This window comes from Eutrigla gurnardus (genome assembly GCF_963514095.1).
Source record: "Eutrigla gurnardus genome assembly, chromosome: 9".
In the NCBI taxonomy this organism is placed as follows: Eukaryota; Metazoa; Chordata; class Actinopteri; order Perciformes; family Triglidae; genus Eutrigla; species Eutrigla gurnardus.
This window is the reverse complement of record NC_139923.1, coordinates 29,729,131-29,744,100: the sequence shown is the minus strand read 5'-3', so window position 1 is coordinate 29,744,100 and position 14,970 is coordinate 29,729,131. Positions and strand designations below refer to the sequence as shown.

The 14,970-nt window shown below is 48.4% G+C and overlaps 1 protein-coding gene across 5 annotated transcripts in view; it reads left to right on the top strand.

The window, feature by feature from the left end:
* agbl1 (AGBL carboxypeptidase 1) overlaps window positions 1–10,973 on the top strand; it is a 43,295-nt gene extending 32,322 nt beyond the window's left edge. For 3 of the 5 annotated variants that reach the window (XM_084017070.1, XM_084017069.1, XM_084017068.1), the window contains 7 exons: window positions 3,454–3,634; window positions 3,966–4,095; window positions 7,080–7,211; window positions 7,293–7,355; window positions 7,432–7,545; window positions 7,699–7,835; window positions 10,350–10,973. In XM_084017070.1, the coding sequence (XP_083873196.1) occupies window positions 3,454–3,634; window positions 3,966–4,095; window positions 7,080–7,211; window positions 7,293–7,355; window positions 7,432–7,545; window positions 7,699–7,835; window positions 10,350–10,557 (965 nt within the window). In that variant the 3' untranslated portion in view covers window positions 10,558–10,973. The remainder of the gene's footprint in view (window positions 1–3,453; window positions 3,635–3,965; window positions 4,096–7,079; window positions 7,212–7,292; window positions 7,356–7,431; window positions 7,546–7,698; window positions 7,836–10,349) is intronic. The other 2 variants (XM_084017072.1, XM_084017071.1) reach the window with 1 other exon arrangement.
* Window positions 10,974–14,970: the final 3,997 nt, after the last annotated feature.

Below are 14,970 nucleotides of genomic sequence, written 5' to 3'. Positions count from 1 at the left end.
GTCCCGCTGTGTGTGTGTTTGTGTGTGTGTATGAATGTGTGTGTGTGTGTGTGTGTGTGTGAGAGAGATCAGACAAAAGCAGACACAGCCTTCCATCCTGACAGAGACAGATATCCAATGCTTTGTTTATTTTTCCGCTCCTTAATTGAAAGCCAGTGATCCTTAACAGTCGCACATATGAAGAAATAATTTGTTTTTGAGGAAACGTCAGATTCATTACAACACGTCCTCATTAGCATAATATCTGAGGGACTGCTGCAGCTGCCGTCACATGCGGCATTTCTGCATCGCAATTATGCAGTTTCATCTCGTCATTCCCCCAAAATGCTGCAGCACCAGCAGCGTTCAAATAACTGCCTGATACCATCCAGTTTGATTACTGTCCTCACCGGCAACCTCCAGTCAACCAGCGTCTCCTCGGGCAACAGTGCACGGGTGTTAAGGCAACTCCCCGGGGTGTTGGGGCAACTCCCCCTGGTGCTAAGGCAACTCCCCGGGGTGTTTGGGCAACTCCCCATCGTGTTAAGGCAACTCCCCATGGTGTTAGGGCCACTCCCCATAGTGTTAAGGCAACTCCCCCAGTGCTAAGGCAACTCCCCGGGGTGTTAGGGCAACTCCCCGGGGTGTTAGGGCAACTCCCCATGGTGTTAAGGCAACTCCCCATGGTGTTAGGGCAACTCTCCATGGTGTTAAGGCAACTCCCCCGGTGCTAAGGCAACTCCCCAGGGTGTTAGGGCAACTCCCCCTGGTGTTAAGGCAACTTCCCGGGGTTTTTGGGCAACTCCCCATCGTGTTAAGGCAACTCCCCATGGTGTGAGGGCAACTCCCCATCGTGTTTAGACAACTCACCCGGTGCTAAGGCAACTCCCCGTGGTGTTAAGGCAACTCCCTGTGGTGTTAGGGCAACTCACCCTTGTGTTAAGGCATCTCCCTGTGGTGTTAAGGCAACTCCCTGGGGTGTAAGGGCAACTCCCTGGGGTGTTTGGGCAACTCCCAATCATGTTAAGGCAACTCCCCATGGTGTTAGGGCAACTCCCCATGGTGTTAAGGCAACTCCCCTGGTGCTAAGGCAACTCCCCGGGTGTTAGGGCAACTCCCCCTGGTTCTAAGGCAACTTGCCGAGGTGTTAAGGCAACTCCCCCTGGTGTTAAGCCAACTCCCCCGGTGCTTAGGCAACTCCCCATGGTGTTAGGGCAACTCACCCTGGTGTAAAGGCAACTCCCCCTGGTGCTAAGGCAACTGAACCCGGACCAAATGTTGCTCCTTCAGACACCAGATCTCCTTCACCAATCACCTGTTTGTGTGCAGGCCATCTGTCTGCACCCTGTCTGTCTGTCTGTCTCTCTGCACCCTGTCTGTCTGTCTGTCTGCACCCTGTCTGTCACCACCATCTGTCTGTCACATTGTGATCACTGACACTCGGAGATGTTGAGTGCGACCCGTCACACAACGTTGCGATTATCACTGGTGACCTCTGGGAGCAACATAATTGCCCGGCTGTCACCAACGGAGGTAATCAAGGGCTGTGATGGGCGTAGAGGACACGCCGCCAGCACGCCGTTAATTAAAAACCTGATCCGGTAATTGAATGAAGCCCAGCACTCAGAGCACGCAGGAAACCTGGAGCCAGGACTGGAGGATCTTCTCCTGGGTTTAACAACCCCACTGAGATGCGATCTATTGTTCAGTCGGAGGGTTAGTGAGGATCTAGTCTTCAGTAGGAGAGTTAGTGAGGATCTAGTCTTCAGTAGGAGGGTTAGTGAGGATCTAATCTTCACTAGGAGGGTTAGTGAGGATCTAGTCTTCACTAGGAGGGTTAGTGAGGATCTAGTCTTTAGTATGAGGGTTAGTGAGGATCTAGTCTTCACTAGGAGGGTTAGTGAGGATCTAGTCTTCAGTAGGAGAGTTAGTGAGGATCTAGTCTTCAGTGGGAGGGTTAGTGAGGATCTAATCTTCACTAGGAGGGTTAGTGAGGATCTAGTCTTTAGTAGGAGGGTTAGTGAGGATCTAGTCTTCACTAGGAGGGTTAGTGAGGATCTAGTCTTCAGTAGGAGGGTTAGTGAGGATCTAATCTTCACTAGGAGGGTTAGTGAGGATCTAGTCTTTAGTAGGCAGGTTAGTGAGGATCTAGTCTTCAGTAGGAGGGTTAGTGAGGATCTAGTCTTCAGTCGGAGAGTTAGTGAGGATCTAGTCTTCAGTAGGAGGGTTAGTGAGGATCTAGTCTTTAGTAGGAGGGTTAGTGAGGATCTAATCTTCACTAGGAGGGTTAGTGAGGATCTAGTCTTCACTAGGAGGGTTAGTGAGGATCTAGTCTTTAGTAGGAGGGTTAGTGAGGATCTAGTCTTCACTAGGAGGGTTAGTGAGGATCTAGTCTTCAGTAGGAGAGTTAGTGAGGATCTAGTCTTCAGTAGGAGGGTTAGTGAGGATCTAGTCTTCAGTAGGAGGGTTAGTGGGGATCTAGTCTGTTAGTGAGGATCTAATCTTCACTAGGAGGGTTAGTGAGGATCTAGTCTTTAGTAGGAGAGTTAGTGAGGATCTAGTCTTCAGTAGGAGGGTTAGTGAGGATCTACTCTTCAGTAGGAGGGTTAGTGGGGATCTAGTCTTCAGTAGGAGGGTTAGTGAGGATCTAGTCTTCAGTAGGAGGGTTAGTGAGGATCTAGTCTTCAATAGGAGGGTTAGTGGGGATCTAGTCTTCAATAGGAGGGTTAGTGGGGATCTAGTCTGTTAGTGAGGATCTAATCTTCACTAGGAGGGTTAGTGAGGATCTAGTCTTTAGTAGGAGAGTTAGTGAGGATCTAGTCTTCAGTAGGAGGGTTAGTGAGGATCTAGTCTTCAGTAAGAGGGTTAGTGAGGATCTAGTCTTCAGTAGGAGGGTTAGTGAGGATAAAATCTTCACTAGGAGTGTTAGTGAGGATCTAGTCTTCAGTAGGAGGGTTAGTGAGGATCTAGTCTTCACTAGGAGGGTTAGTGGGGATTTAGTCTTCAGTAGGAGAGTTAGTGGGGATCTAGTCTTCAGTAGGAGGGTTAGTGAGGATCTAGTCTTCAGTAGGAGGGTTAGTGGGGATCTATTCTTCACTAGGAGGGTTAGTGGGGATCTAGTCTTCAGTAGGAGGGTTAGTGAGGATCTAGTCTTCAGTAGGAGGGTTAGTGGGGATCTATTCTTCACTAGGAGGGTTAGTGGGGATCTAGTCTTCAGTAGGGGGGTTAGTGGGGATCTAGTCTTCAGTAGGAGGGTTAGTGAGGATCTAGTCTTCACTACGAGGGTTAGTTGAGATCTGACTTGCTGGTCCGAACTTTCAGCAGCTGTTTATGTCAAAGATATTCAGGGTTGGTACGGGTGCTGGAAATCCTTGAAAACCCTTGAATTGTAGTGTGATGTTTTCAAGGTTTTAAAAGTGCTTAGATTTAGAATAAAGTGCTTGAACCCGGTCTCACGTCCCCGTCTCTTGCCAGGTAACCGGCCCTGCGTGGTGCTGACGGGTCGTGTCCACCCTGGAGAGTCCAACGCCAGCTGGGTGATGAAGGGCACGCTGGAGTTCCTGGTCAGCAGTGACCCACTGGCCCAGCGTCTCAGGGAGGCCTTTGTCTTCAAGCTGGTCCCCATGCTGAACCCAGACGGCGTCATCAACGGCACGTGAGTGGGAGCGGCCAATCACAGCCAGCCAAAGATCAGTGTGTGATGATGTCACAGACGTTTGGTTTCAGCCACAGAAACAGCTAAAGATCATAAGCGAACATACGTGTTCAGTTATGATGAAGTTGTTCTGTTGTGGAGCATCAAGATCCTGCACAGGGACCCGTTATGAGACAGGGTCTGAACCCGGCTTCCCCGGCCGGCTCAAGTCCTGATTTTAAGACAAATAAAACACGATTGCGGATTGTGTTAATGTGCACAAACACAGGACTTTCACCCAGGAGACAGCTGTCGGGAGCTTGAACTGAAGCGGTCCTTCTTGTCTCCGCAGGAACCGCTGTGACCTGAACGGTGAGGACCTGAACCGTCAGTGGTCTAAACCAGACCCCGTCCTCAGCCCCACCATCTACCACACCAAGGGCCTGCTCTACTTCCTCAACAGCATCGGACGGACCCCTCTGGTGAGACCGGCCTGCTGGTTTCGTTAGCTTGTTGTGGTCCCTCGAGCTCTCCCTGCTTTTACTTTGAAAATCTCTTTGACATGATCAGACTTTGATCGACTGTAAACGTACTTTTATTCTCTAAAGTAAACGTTATTAAAATGTTCTCCTCAAATACGCCAAGCCATCATTAAGCCCAACACATGGACTGACAGGTGTCTGGCGTTATAATGCAGCCCAACACACGGACTGACAGGTGTCTGGCGTTATAAAGGAGCCCAACACACGGACTGACAGGTGTCTGGAGTTATAATGCAGCCCAACACACAGCCTGACAGGTTTCTGGCGTTAAAATGCAGCCCAACACATGGACTGACAGGTGTCTGGAGTTATAATGCAGCCCAACACACAGACTTACAGGTGCCTGGCGTTATAAAGCAGCCCAACACATGGACTGACAGGTGTCTGGAGATATAATGCAGCCCAACACAGGGACTGACAGGTGTCTGGCGTTATAATGCAGCCCAACACACGGACTTACAGGTGTCTGGCTCTATAAAGCAGCCCAACACACGGACTGACAGTTTCAGTTTACTTTTTTAATACCCGTAGGTAGATTTGTTGTGCAGTAGCAGGAGAGGGCGTCACACAAACATTGATGACAGGACAAACAGGAGACGTGTTAACACACAGCATGAAACAGACATGGGTACCTCCGATATTCACTGAGCAGGATTAAAGGCAGATAAGATACGACAAAGTGATGATACAAGGGACAATAAATAGGTTTAAAAACCATTTTCAATAAATAGAAATAAATAGATAAATAGCAACAACAAGTCACAGGATAGACCTCAAAGTGCATTAGGACTTGTTTAAAAGGGAAACAGCAGCAGGGACAAAGCTGTTCCTAAAGAGTGTGGTCCTAGATCTTGGGACTATGAATCTCCGTCCAGATGGCAGGAGCTGGAACTCACTCGCAAGAGGATGGGAGACGTCATTGGAGATGGCGCTGGCTAGTCGCTGCAACTGTTTGGTGTACAGCGACTCCAGGCTCAGCTGTGTCTCTCCAATCAGCCGACCAGACCATTTGATGATCTGGCTGAGCGAGTTCCTTTCTTTTAAGGGCAGGTTTCCGAACCATAACACAAGTGAGAAAGCTAACACAGATTCAATAAAAGCATGATAAAAGATTGTCATCATGGTCCTATCAATATGGAAACGGGACAATTTCCTCAGACAAAACAGTCTCTGGTGTCCCTTCCTGCTCACAGCTTTGCAGTTCTCTTTAAAATTTAAGGTGGAGTCAATGATTGTTCCAAGATATTTATAAGATTGCACTTGTTCAGTGACTTGTCCCTTGATCATCACAGGCTCAGGTGTTTTGACATTCTTTCTAAAATCAATAGCCATGTCTTGGTCTTTGCTATATTGAGGTGTAGGTGAGAGTCTTCACACCACTTTACAAAGTAGTCGACAACCGGACCGTGATTGTGTTCACTTCCCTGGAGCAGGCTAACAATCACGGAGTCATCTGCATACTTTAAAATGAGGCGATTTAAAAAAATACTCTGACACATATTTGTGTATAAAATGAATAACAAGGGTGAGAGCACACACCCTTGTGGTGAGCCAGTGGAAGAGCACACTTTGTCAGATAAGACCCCATTAACTCTGACCCTCTGTGTCCTGTTTGTTAAAAAGTTTAAAATCCAGCCCACAAGATTTTTACTGAGGTTAAAATGTTCTAAAAGCCTCTGGGTTAAGATGTGCGGCTGGATTGTATTAAAAGCAGAGGAGAAGTCAATAAATAAAAGCCGGGCATGACACCCACTTCCTTCAAGATGTTTAAAAAGCAAATTAATCAGAGTGTGGCGTCCTCCACTCCTCTTTTGGGCCTGTAGGCAAATTGTAGTTGATCTATTCCACTCCCTGTATTTTTCAAGATTTCCAGCCGAACAAGTTTTTCATAACAAATTCAACAAAATGTTCATAATAATTGAGGTCAAAGCCACCGGTCTGAAGTCATTGACAGGTGACTGGAGTTATAATGCAGCCCAACACACGGACTGACAGGTGTTTGACGTTATAATGCAGCCCAACACACGGACTGACAGGTGTCTGGCGTTATAATGCAGCCCAACACACGGACTGACAGGTGTCTGGCGTTATAATGCAGCCCAACACACGGACTGACAAGTGTCTGGCGTTATAATGCAGCCCAACACACGGACTGACAAGTGTCTGGCGTTATAATGCAGCCCAACACACGGACTGACAGGTGTCTGGAGTTATAATGCAGCCCAACACACGGACTGACAAGTGTCTGGCGTTATAATGCAGCCCAACACACGGACTGACAGGTGTCTGGCGTTATAATGCAGCCCAACACACGGACTGACAGGTGTTTGACGTTATAATGCAGCCCAACACACGGACTGACAGGTGTCTGGCGTTATAATGCAGCCCAACACACGGACTGACAAGTGTCTGGCGTTATAATGCAGCCCAACACACGGACTGACAGGTGTTTGACGTTATAATGCAGCCCAACACACGGACTGACAGGTGTTTGACGTTATAATGCAACCCAACACACGGACTGACAGGTGTCTGGCGTTATAATGCAGCCCAACACACGGACTGACAGGTGTCTGGCGTTATAATGCAGCCCAACACACGGACTGACAGGTGTCTGGCGTTATAATGCAGCCCAACACACGGACTGACAGGTGTCTGCATGTTTGCTGGGAATGTAGAATGTGATGTTATGAGGCTTTAATGAGGAAGACCTTTGATGAATTGACCTTGATTGGGTTTTTAATTGCGCTAAATGAGAGTTGCCTTTCAGCCTCATACAGGCAATTAAGAGCCAACTGTTGCTGCAGAGTGACGTACAGCGAGAAGCACGTTGACCATGTTGACCTTCACACAGCTGCTGGTCTTCTAGAATTGGGACCTCGTACCTTTCTGTACCAGAAGAACAGTTCTTGTTGGTCCTGCAGGTGTTCTGCGACTACCACGGCCACTCCAGGAAGAAGAACGTGTTCCTGTATGGCTGCAGCGTCAAGGAGACCCTCTGGCAGTCCGGATCCACCATGAACACCACAGGACTGAAGGAGGACCCGGGATACAGGGTAACACACTCACACACACTCACACTCACACACACACACACACTCACACACAGCAGTGGAGTAACTAATCTCTCTCTCTAGACCATCCCAAAGACCTTGGATCGTCTTGCTCCGGCCTTTTCTTTCAACAGCTGCAACTATTTGGTAACAACAACTCCAACAACAGCAACGGCCTCTAGGTGTGGTTGGTGTTTCACGGCTTCCCTCCGTGTGTGAACAGGTGGAGAAGTCTCGCTCGGCCACGGCCCGGGTGGTGGTCTGGAGGGAGATGGGGGTGCTGAGGAGCTACACCATGGAGAGCACGCACAACGGCTGTGACCAGGGCGTCTACAAAGTGGGACACATTATATTCATATAGATATTATATATTTACATAATAGGCATATCTAAAGGTGTGACAGCATCAGATTTACATAGATATCATTATATAGTATTATATATATGTGTGTGTGTGTGTGTGTGTGTGTGTGTGTGTGTGTGTGTGCAGGGCCTGCAGACAGGAACCAGGGAGTTGCAGGAGATGGGTGTGAAGTTCTGCCACAGTCTGCTTTCTGTGACCAAAGACATGAATATGTACAGCCAAAGACTCCTGAACCACAACGTCCTGGACCACAAGTCTCACAAGTAAGACCGTCCTGACACGTCATGTACATGTTTGTTCTAAACCGGACCAGGGAGCAGGTTCGGACTTCAGATTGGGTTTAGAACCAGGATTAGATGAGATGGATCCAGATCCAGCAATGGTGCTGCTCTGTCGCTGGTGTTCATCAGATCGACCCGTCACTCCTCCACAGTCCAAATATGGTCACTTCCTTCTCTGGTTGCAAACCATCTAAGATGCTGAACTGGTTTCTGAACCGTAGTCCAGAAACCGACGCGGGCGTCACCATGACGACGTGTCTCTTCTTTGGTTTCATCCTCAGTTCTTTCCCTCTGTGGTCCCGTCCCTTCTTCCCTCTTATCCTTGTGATCCATGCTGACACATTGCCACTTGTATTCTGTTATTCATTTTCTCCGTTCTGGTTGGTTCTCATCGTCCCTCCGTCCTTCTCCGTCCTTCTCCGTCACATTATTTGGTCGTCAATTTAAATATCAATGAAAGAAGATCCTTTTATGGATAATTGAGCATAGCAGCGTTTCTTCTCTGTGTCTAATATTTTCCATCTTTATCCATCATTTGTTAACAAACCATGATGAGGGAGGAGAGAACAATCCAGAAAGGAGCAAAGGAATCAACATTTTAGAAAACAACAGAATGAGACCCCCTTTCTCCACACGATCGCCCTTAAGAGATGCTGAAAACACATCATCAGATTTAGACAATGATTTTAATTACAACTCCAATGAAAATAAGACTTTATACAGTCTGCCTTTTAGGGTACAAATATCTTGGCCCAACTTCTCAACAACATAATTACTCTGATGAAATTAGCACCATGACGTTTCTGGAACAGAGATTTAAAGAGCAGATGTATCTGTAACGCAGCAGAAGAAGCTGTTTAATACGTTGGACTGTATATTTGAATGGTTTCCTTTTATTATCTGCAGCCTTGACAATCAAATATATCACACACACACACACACACACACACACACACACACTGTACACTTATTCTTGACCTTGGGAGTCGTAGAATAGTCGTCTGTCAGTTGTCTGTCAGTCGTCCATCTGTCAGTCGTCCGTCTATCAGTCGTCCGTCTGTTAGTTGTCCGTCTATCAGTCGTCAGTCGTCCGTCTGTTGTCCATCTGTTAGCCGTCCGTCTGTTAGTCGTCCGTCTGTTGTCCGTCTGTTAGTCGTCCGTCTGTTGTCCGTCTGTTAGTCGTCCGTCTGTTGTCCGTCTGTTAGTCGTACGCCTGTTGTCCGTCTGTTGTCCGTCTGTTAGTCGTCCGTCTGTCTGTCAGTCGTCCGTCTGTCGTCCGTCTGTCAGTCATGGTCCTGATCTCAGATCTGCGGCGTCCGTCATGGTGAACTCTGGGAAATGTTGGATTAATTTCAGTTTGATGGAAGCCAAGTGTCCGTTTGGGTTCTGAATATTTTGAGTGTAAACACAAGATGACATTCAAGAAGTCATCACAGACGTGGTGGACGTCATCATGGTGACGTCCCCCGACGGGTTCTGGACTATGCTTTTGAAGCCTCAAGTTCGGCTTTTAGACCATCACCATTAAGGATATTTTGCAGCCAGTGAAAAGGAAGGAAGGGACCATATTTGGACTGTGGAGGAGCAACAGGTGGATCTGATCAACACAAGCAGGGCAGAGTGGCACCCTTACAGGATCTGGATCCATGTGGATTCTGGTGCACCACGAGCAGCAGCCAAACTGTAGCTAACTAGCATTGATAGCGGTAGCAACCTGTCAATCAGCAGGTAAGCCCCGCCCCCTAAAGCATCCCCTGCTTTCTGGTCTGGTGGACTCTAAATGGACCATAATGTACTAAATGAACATCATGCTGGATTGAAGAAGACTTGAAACTAGAGATTGAGACCATAAACTCATGTTTACAATGTTTACTGAGATAATACATCAAGAGAGAAGTAGGACCATTTTCTCATAGACTTCTATACAACCAGAGAGGAGTCGCCCCCTGGTGGCCAGCAGAGAGAAGTAGGACCATTTTCTCATAGACTTCTATACAACCAGAGAGGAGTCGCCCCCTGGTGGCCAGCAGAGAGAAGTAGGACCATTTTCTCATAGACTTCTATACAACCAGAGAGGAGTCGCCCCCTGGTGGCCAGCAGAGAGAAGTAGGACCATTTTCTCATAGACTTCTATACAACCAGAGAGGAGTCGCCCCCTGGTGGCCAGCAGAGAGAAGTAGGACCATTTTCTCATAGACTTCTATACAACCAGAGAGGAGTCGCCCCCTGGTGGCCAGCAGAGAGAAGTAGGACCATTTTCTCATAGACTTCTATACAACCAGAGAGGAGTCGCCCCCTGGTGGCCAGCAGAGAGAAGTAGGACCATTTTCTCATAGACTTCTATACAACCAGAGAGGAGTCGCCCCCTGGTGGCCAGCAGAGAGAAGTAGGGCCATTTTCTCGGTCTGGGATCGAACCCCAAACCAACGAGCCTAGGCTGCTGTGCTTCCTGGTTGTCATGGTAACCCCTCCCCCTAACGACTCTTGTCTCTGCAGCTGCTTCGAGGACGATGAGCCTCCATGTGTCGAGGATATCGAGTATTCCTCAGACTGTCCGCCACTCAAAGGCTCGGATCTGGATTCAGACATCAACGGCAGCATGGCCGCCGCTGAAGAGGAGGAGGAGGGGGGCGACGAAGGAGGGAAACACCGACGAGGGGGCCTGTCCACATGTAACAGCATTAACGGACACGTCGCCAGTTAAAGAGTCTTTCTTTAACTACGTCACAGATCAGGACTCACCAGACCCCCATCAAACCAGACCCCCATCAGGACTAACCACAACCCAATCAGGACTAACCAGACCCCCATCAGGGCTCAACAAACTCTTTCTATTAAGAATTCGGGCATATTTTCAATTACGTCCTTGATGTCATCTTTACAATAAATTACTTTCTTTTTCAATTCTGGAATAATTAATCCTGGAAAACTCACTGGTCACCCGAATCTCACCCTAATCTCACTTTAATCTCACCCTAATCTCACTTTAATCTCACCCTAATCTCATTTAAATCTCACCCTAATATCACTTTAATCTCACACTAATATCGCTTTAATCTCACACTAATATCGCTTTAATCTCACCCTAATCTCACTTTAATCTCACCCTAATCTCATTTAAATCTCACCCTAATATCACTTTAATCTCACACTAATATCGCTTTAATCTCACACTAATATCGCTTTAATCTCACACTAATATCGCTTTAATCTCACCCTTATCTCATTTCAATCTCATCCTAATCTCAACCTAATCTCACTTTAATCTCACCCTAATCTCATTTAAATCTCACCCTAATATCACTTTAATATTACCCTAATCTCACCCTAATCTCACCCAAATATCCCCATAATCTCACCCTAATATCCCCATAATCTCACCCTACTCTCATTTAAATCCCCCCTAATCTCCCCTACTCTCCCCTGACCCCTGAGAGGCTTCCTCCCTGGCTGAGAGTTTCAGGTTCATCGCTGCTTTATGACAGGAGAGCTGGTTTGGTGCATGAGACGTGTTCTTCGGTGTCCGGCTGCTGTGATGTTGGTTTATTCATTTTATGAATATATGAGCGTCTGGATTTTATAAGATGTTTGTTGTTTGCAGTGACGAACGTGAGATGTGAAGCACGTAGATTAAATGTTGTGTTGTGGGTCGGAGGTCAACTTTAGTTTTCAGAGTAAAACGTTAAAACAAAGTTGTGTTTTTGTTCACTTAGGAAGGGATTATTGTATTATATTGACGAGAAAAAAGACAAACCTCGAACCAAAACATCAATGATGATGAAAAACGTGGAATCTTAAAATTCAAACTTTACACTTGAAATCCATGTCTGACCTTCAGAACAGTCTCTGACAAAAACAACCCACCGCATAATTCAAATATTTCAAGTACACACACACAGATATACATTACAGATCCCTCTAATGGATCCAGACCGAGTCCAGAAATCCAGACCGGGTCCTGCAGTGGAAGTCTGAACCCTGTAGTGGTGAAGCAGAGAGGATGCTGATGGAAAGGCCTGAAGCCGCTGACGATCGCCATGGCGATATGATCACCGGCGCGCGGGGGGGCCATCTGATACGGCCGCTGATCCTCTGATCCCCCAATCTGCTTCCTGATTGGTTCGCTCAGGTCCATGGAGACCAATCAGCTCCAGCGCTGACCTTCATACACATCCAGCTTCATCGGTAGAGATCCCGTCTGGTACTGGGTTTACTGGGTGTACTGGGTTTACTGGGGAACTGTCCAACACCAGGATCCTTGATGCCTTCTTGAAGTCCTTTTTACGTTGGACAATCCGTTCCCAGGTGTCTGGTTACTGGTTCAGGTGGTGGATCTGGATGTTTGAGACCATCAGGGTTGTCTCTGTGTTCTCAGCAGCGTTACTAGTTTTACATATTATTATTACCATTATTATTATTATTATTATTATTATTATTAGATCGTAAACACAGCTACGTCGTCAGGGTAACGGATGTAAAGTCAGCTGATTCATCGTCTTCGTCCACGTCTGAAACTCCGGGACCGGATCAGTACTACACGTTCTCCAGTGTTCAGACTTTTACTGTATGTGGACCCAGACCTGTTCCAACATGGAAACCCAGACCTGGTCCGACCCGGACACCCAGACCTGTTCCGACATGAAAACCCAGACCTGGTCCGACCCGGACACCCAGACCTGTTCCGACATGAAAACCCAGACCTGGTCCGACCCGGACACCCAGACCTGTTCTGACCCGGACACCCAGACCTGGTACGAAACGGACACCCAGACCTGGTCCGACATGGAAACCCAGACCTGTTCCGACATGGAAACCCAGACCTGGTCCGACCCGCACACCCAGACCTGTTCCGACATGGAAACCCAGACCTGTTCCGACATGGAAACCCAGACCTGTTCTGACTCGGACACCCAGACCTGGTCCAAAACGGACACCCAGACCTGTTCCAACATGGAAACCCAGACCTGGTCCGACCCGGAAACCCAGACCTGGTCCGACCCGGACATCCAGACCTGTTCCGACATGAAAACCCAGACTTGGTCCGACCCGGACACCCAGACCTGGTCCGACCCGGACACCCAGACCTGTTCCGACATGGAAACCCAGACCTGGTCCGACCCGGACACCCAGACCTGTTCTGACTCGGACACCCAGACCTGGTCCAAAACGGACACCCAGACCTGTTCCAACATGGAAACCCAGACTTGGTCCGACCCGGAAACCCAGACCTGGTCCGACCCGGACACCCAGACCTGTTCCGACATGAAAACCCAGACTTGGTCCGACCCGGACACCCAGACCTGTTCCGACCCGGACACCCAGACCTGGTCCGACATGAAAACCCAGACCTGGTCCGACCCGGACACCCAGACCTGTTCTGACCCGGACACCCAGACCTGGTCCGACATGAAAACCCAGACCTGGTCCGACCCGGACACCCAGACCTGTTCTGACCCGGACACCCAGACCTGTTCTGACCCGGACACCCAGACCTGGTCCGAAACGGACACCCAGACCTGGTCCGACATGGAAACCCAGACCTGGTCAGACCCAGACACCAAGACCTGTTCCAACCCGGACACCCAGACCTGGTCCGGGTCCCCAGGAGTCCCAGCGTCCGTCAACATGGTGTCTCCGGTTCCAGCAGTGTTAACGAGGTCGCTCAGACGGGAGTTCATCGATCCCACCGCTAATTGGTCTTTAACTGTCCGATCCCCGAGGCCCGCTCACCCACCACTGGGGTGTGTGTGTGTGTGTGTGTGTGTGTGTGTGTGTGTGTGTGTGTGTGTGTGTGTGTGTGTGTGTGTGTGTGTGTGTGTGTGTGTGTGTGTGTGTGTGTGTGTGTGTGTGTGTGTGTAAGGGTATGCACAAAAAAACGCCCGACTCCTTCCAGCTATAAACAATGTGCTGACGGCAGGGAGAAATCTCATGGTTGTTTAGAAGTCAGGAAACAAGGAAAAATTCTTCTCTGTTCACTGGTAGAAAACAACACTTGTTTATTAGGTAGATTTTAGTACAAAAGCATGTTGTACATTAAGAAAATAACTACATTTAGATATTTTCTATATTCTCTTTAAAAGCTCTGTCAAAAAAGATGGAATAAAACAAAAGAATCAGATGGGAAATAGTGAATTATAAAGTAAAGACAGTAGAGAGACAGACGGCAGAGAGACAGACAGCAGAGAGGGGGACTCGGGTCCAGACGGGGGACTCGGGTCCAGACGGGGGTCTGGGCGGTGGCCCCTCAGAGGCCCGGTATCATGGAGATCAGGTTTTTGAGAAACTGGAGCGTGTGCTATGAAATGTGGACTATGATTTGTGCCAAGTGAATTATTTAGTAGTCTGAGAGCCTCTACCTACGTCCATGAGTCATGTACATCTAATACCGCCTGACCCCCCGTAACACCGCTATGATGTCATACTCAGCATGGCGACCAAGGCCTGTCTCACTGCCACCCGTCTCACTGCCACCGCCCGTCTACTCTCTGGGACACAATCACATGTATGTGTCTCAGTGATGGTTGCATCCAGTTATTATAAGACAAAGTGGACCTTTCAGCAGCCAGGAAGTGTCCATATTTGGACTGTGTGTTGAATGCAGCTTTAAAGGCCTTCAGGTTTCCTCCTTTTTCGAACTCACAAACAAACTTGCAACAACCTCTAAACTGATTTGTGATCTGATTGGTAACTCAGCGGCGTCTCGTGGATGACATCATCAATCAGCTGTAGTTGATGACAGAAGTGCTGTCCTGTAATTAGCTTGTAGAGCGCCGGCGTCCCACAGGGAACTCTGCTGGAGTCGAGGGATTAAACAACATCTCCCACAGTTCCCGGACCTGAGAATCTCAGGCTGGCGAGGGGAACCGACTCTCAAACAACACACACACACAAACCCAGAGAGCCAACTGAAGGGGTTGACCATCCAGACCGGACCCTGATCAGGGATCTGCAGCTCCCTTATGTAACCTCTCTGACGGCTGTTTGCAGTCAGCTGAGGGAGATCAGCACAGGTGCTCCTGATCACCTGGGATCTTCCCAAAGGGATTCACGCGTGTGTGTGTCTGTGTGTTACAGTGAAAGTTATACAGCCGAGACTCAGTGAAATGTTAGAAACTTC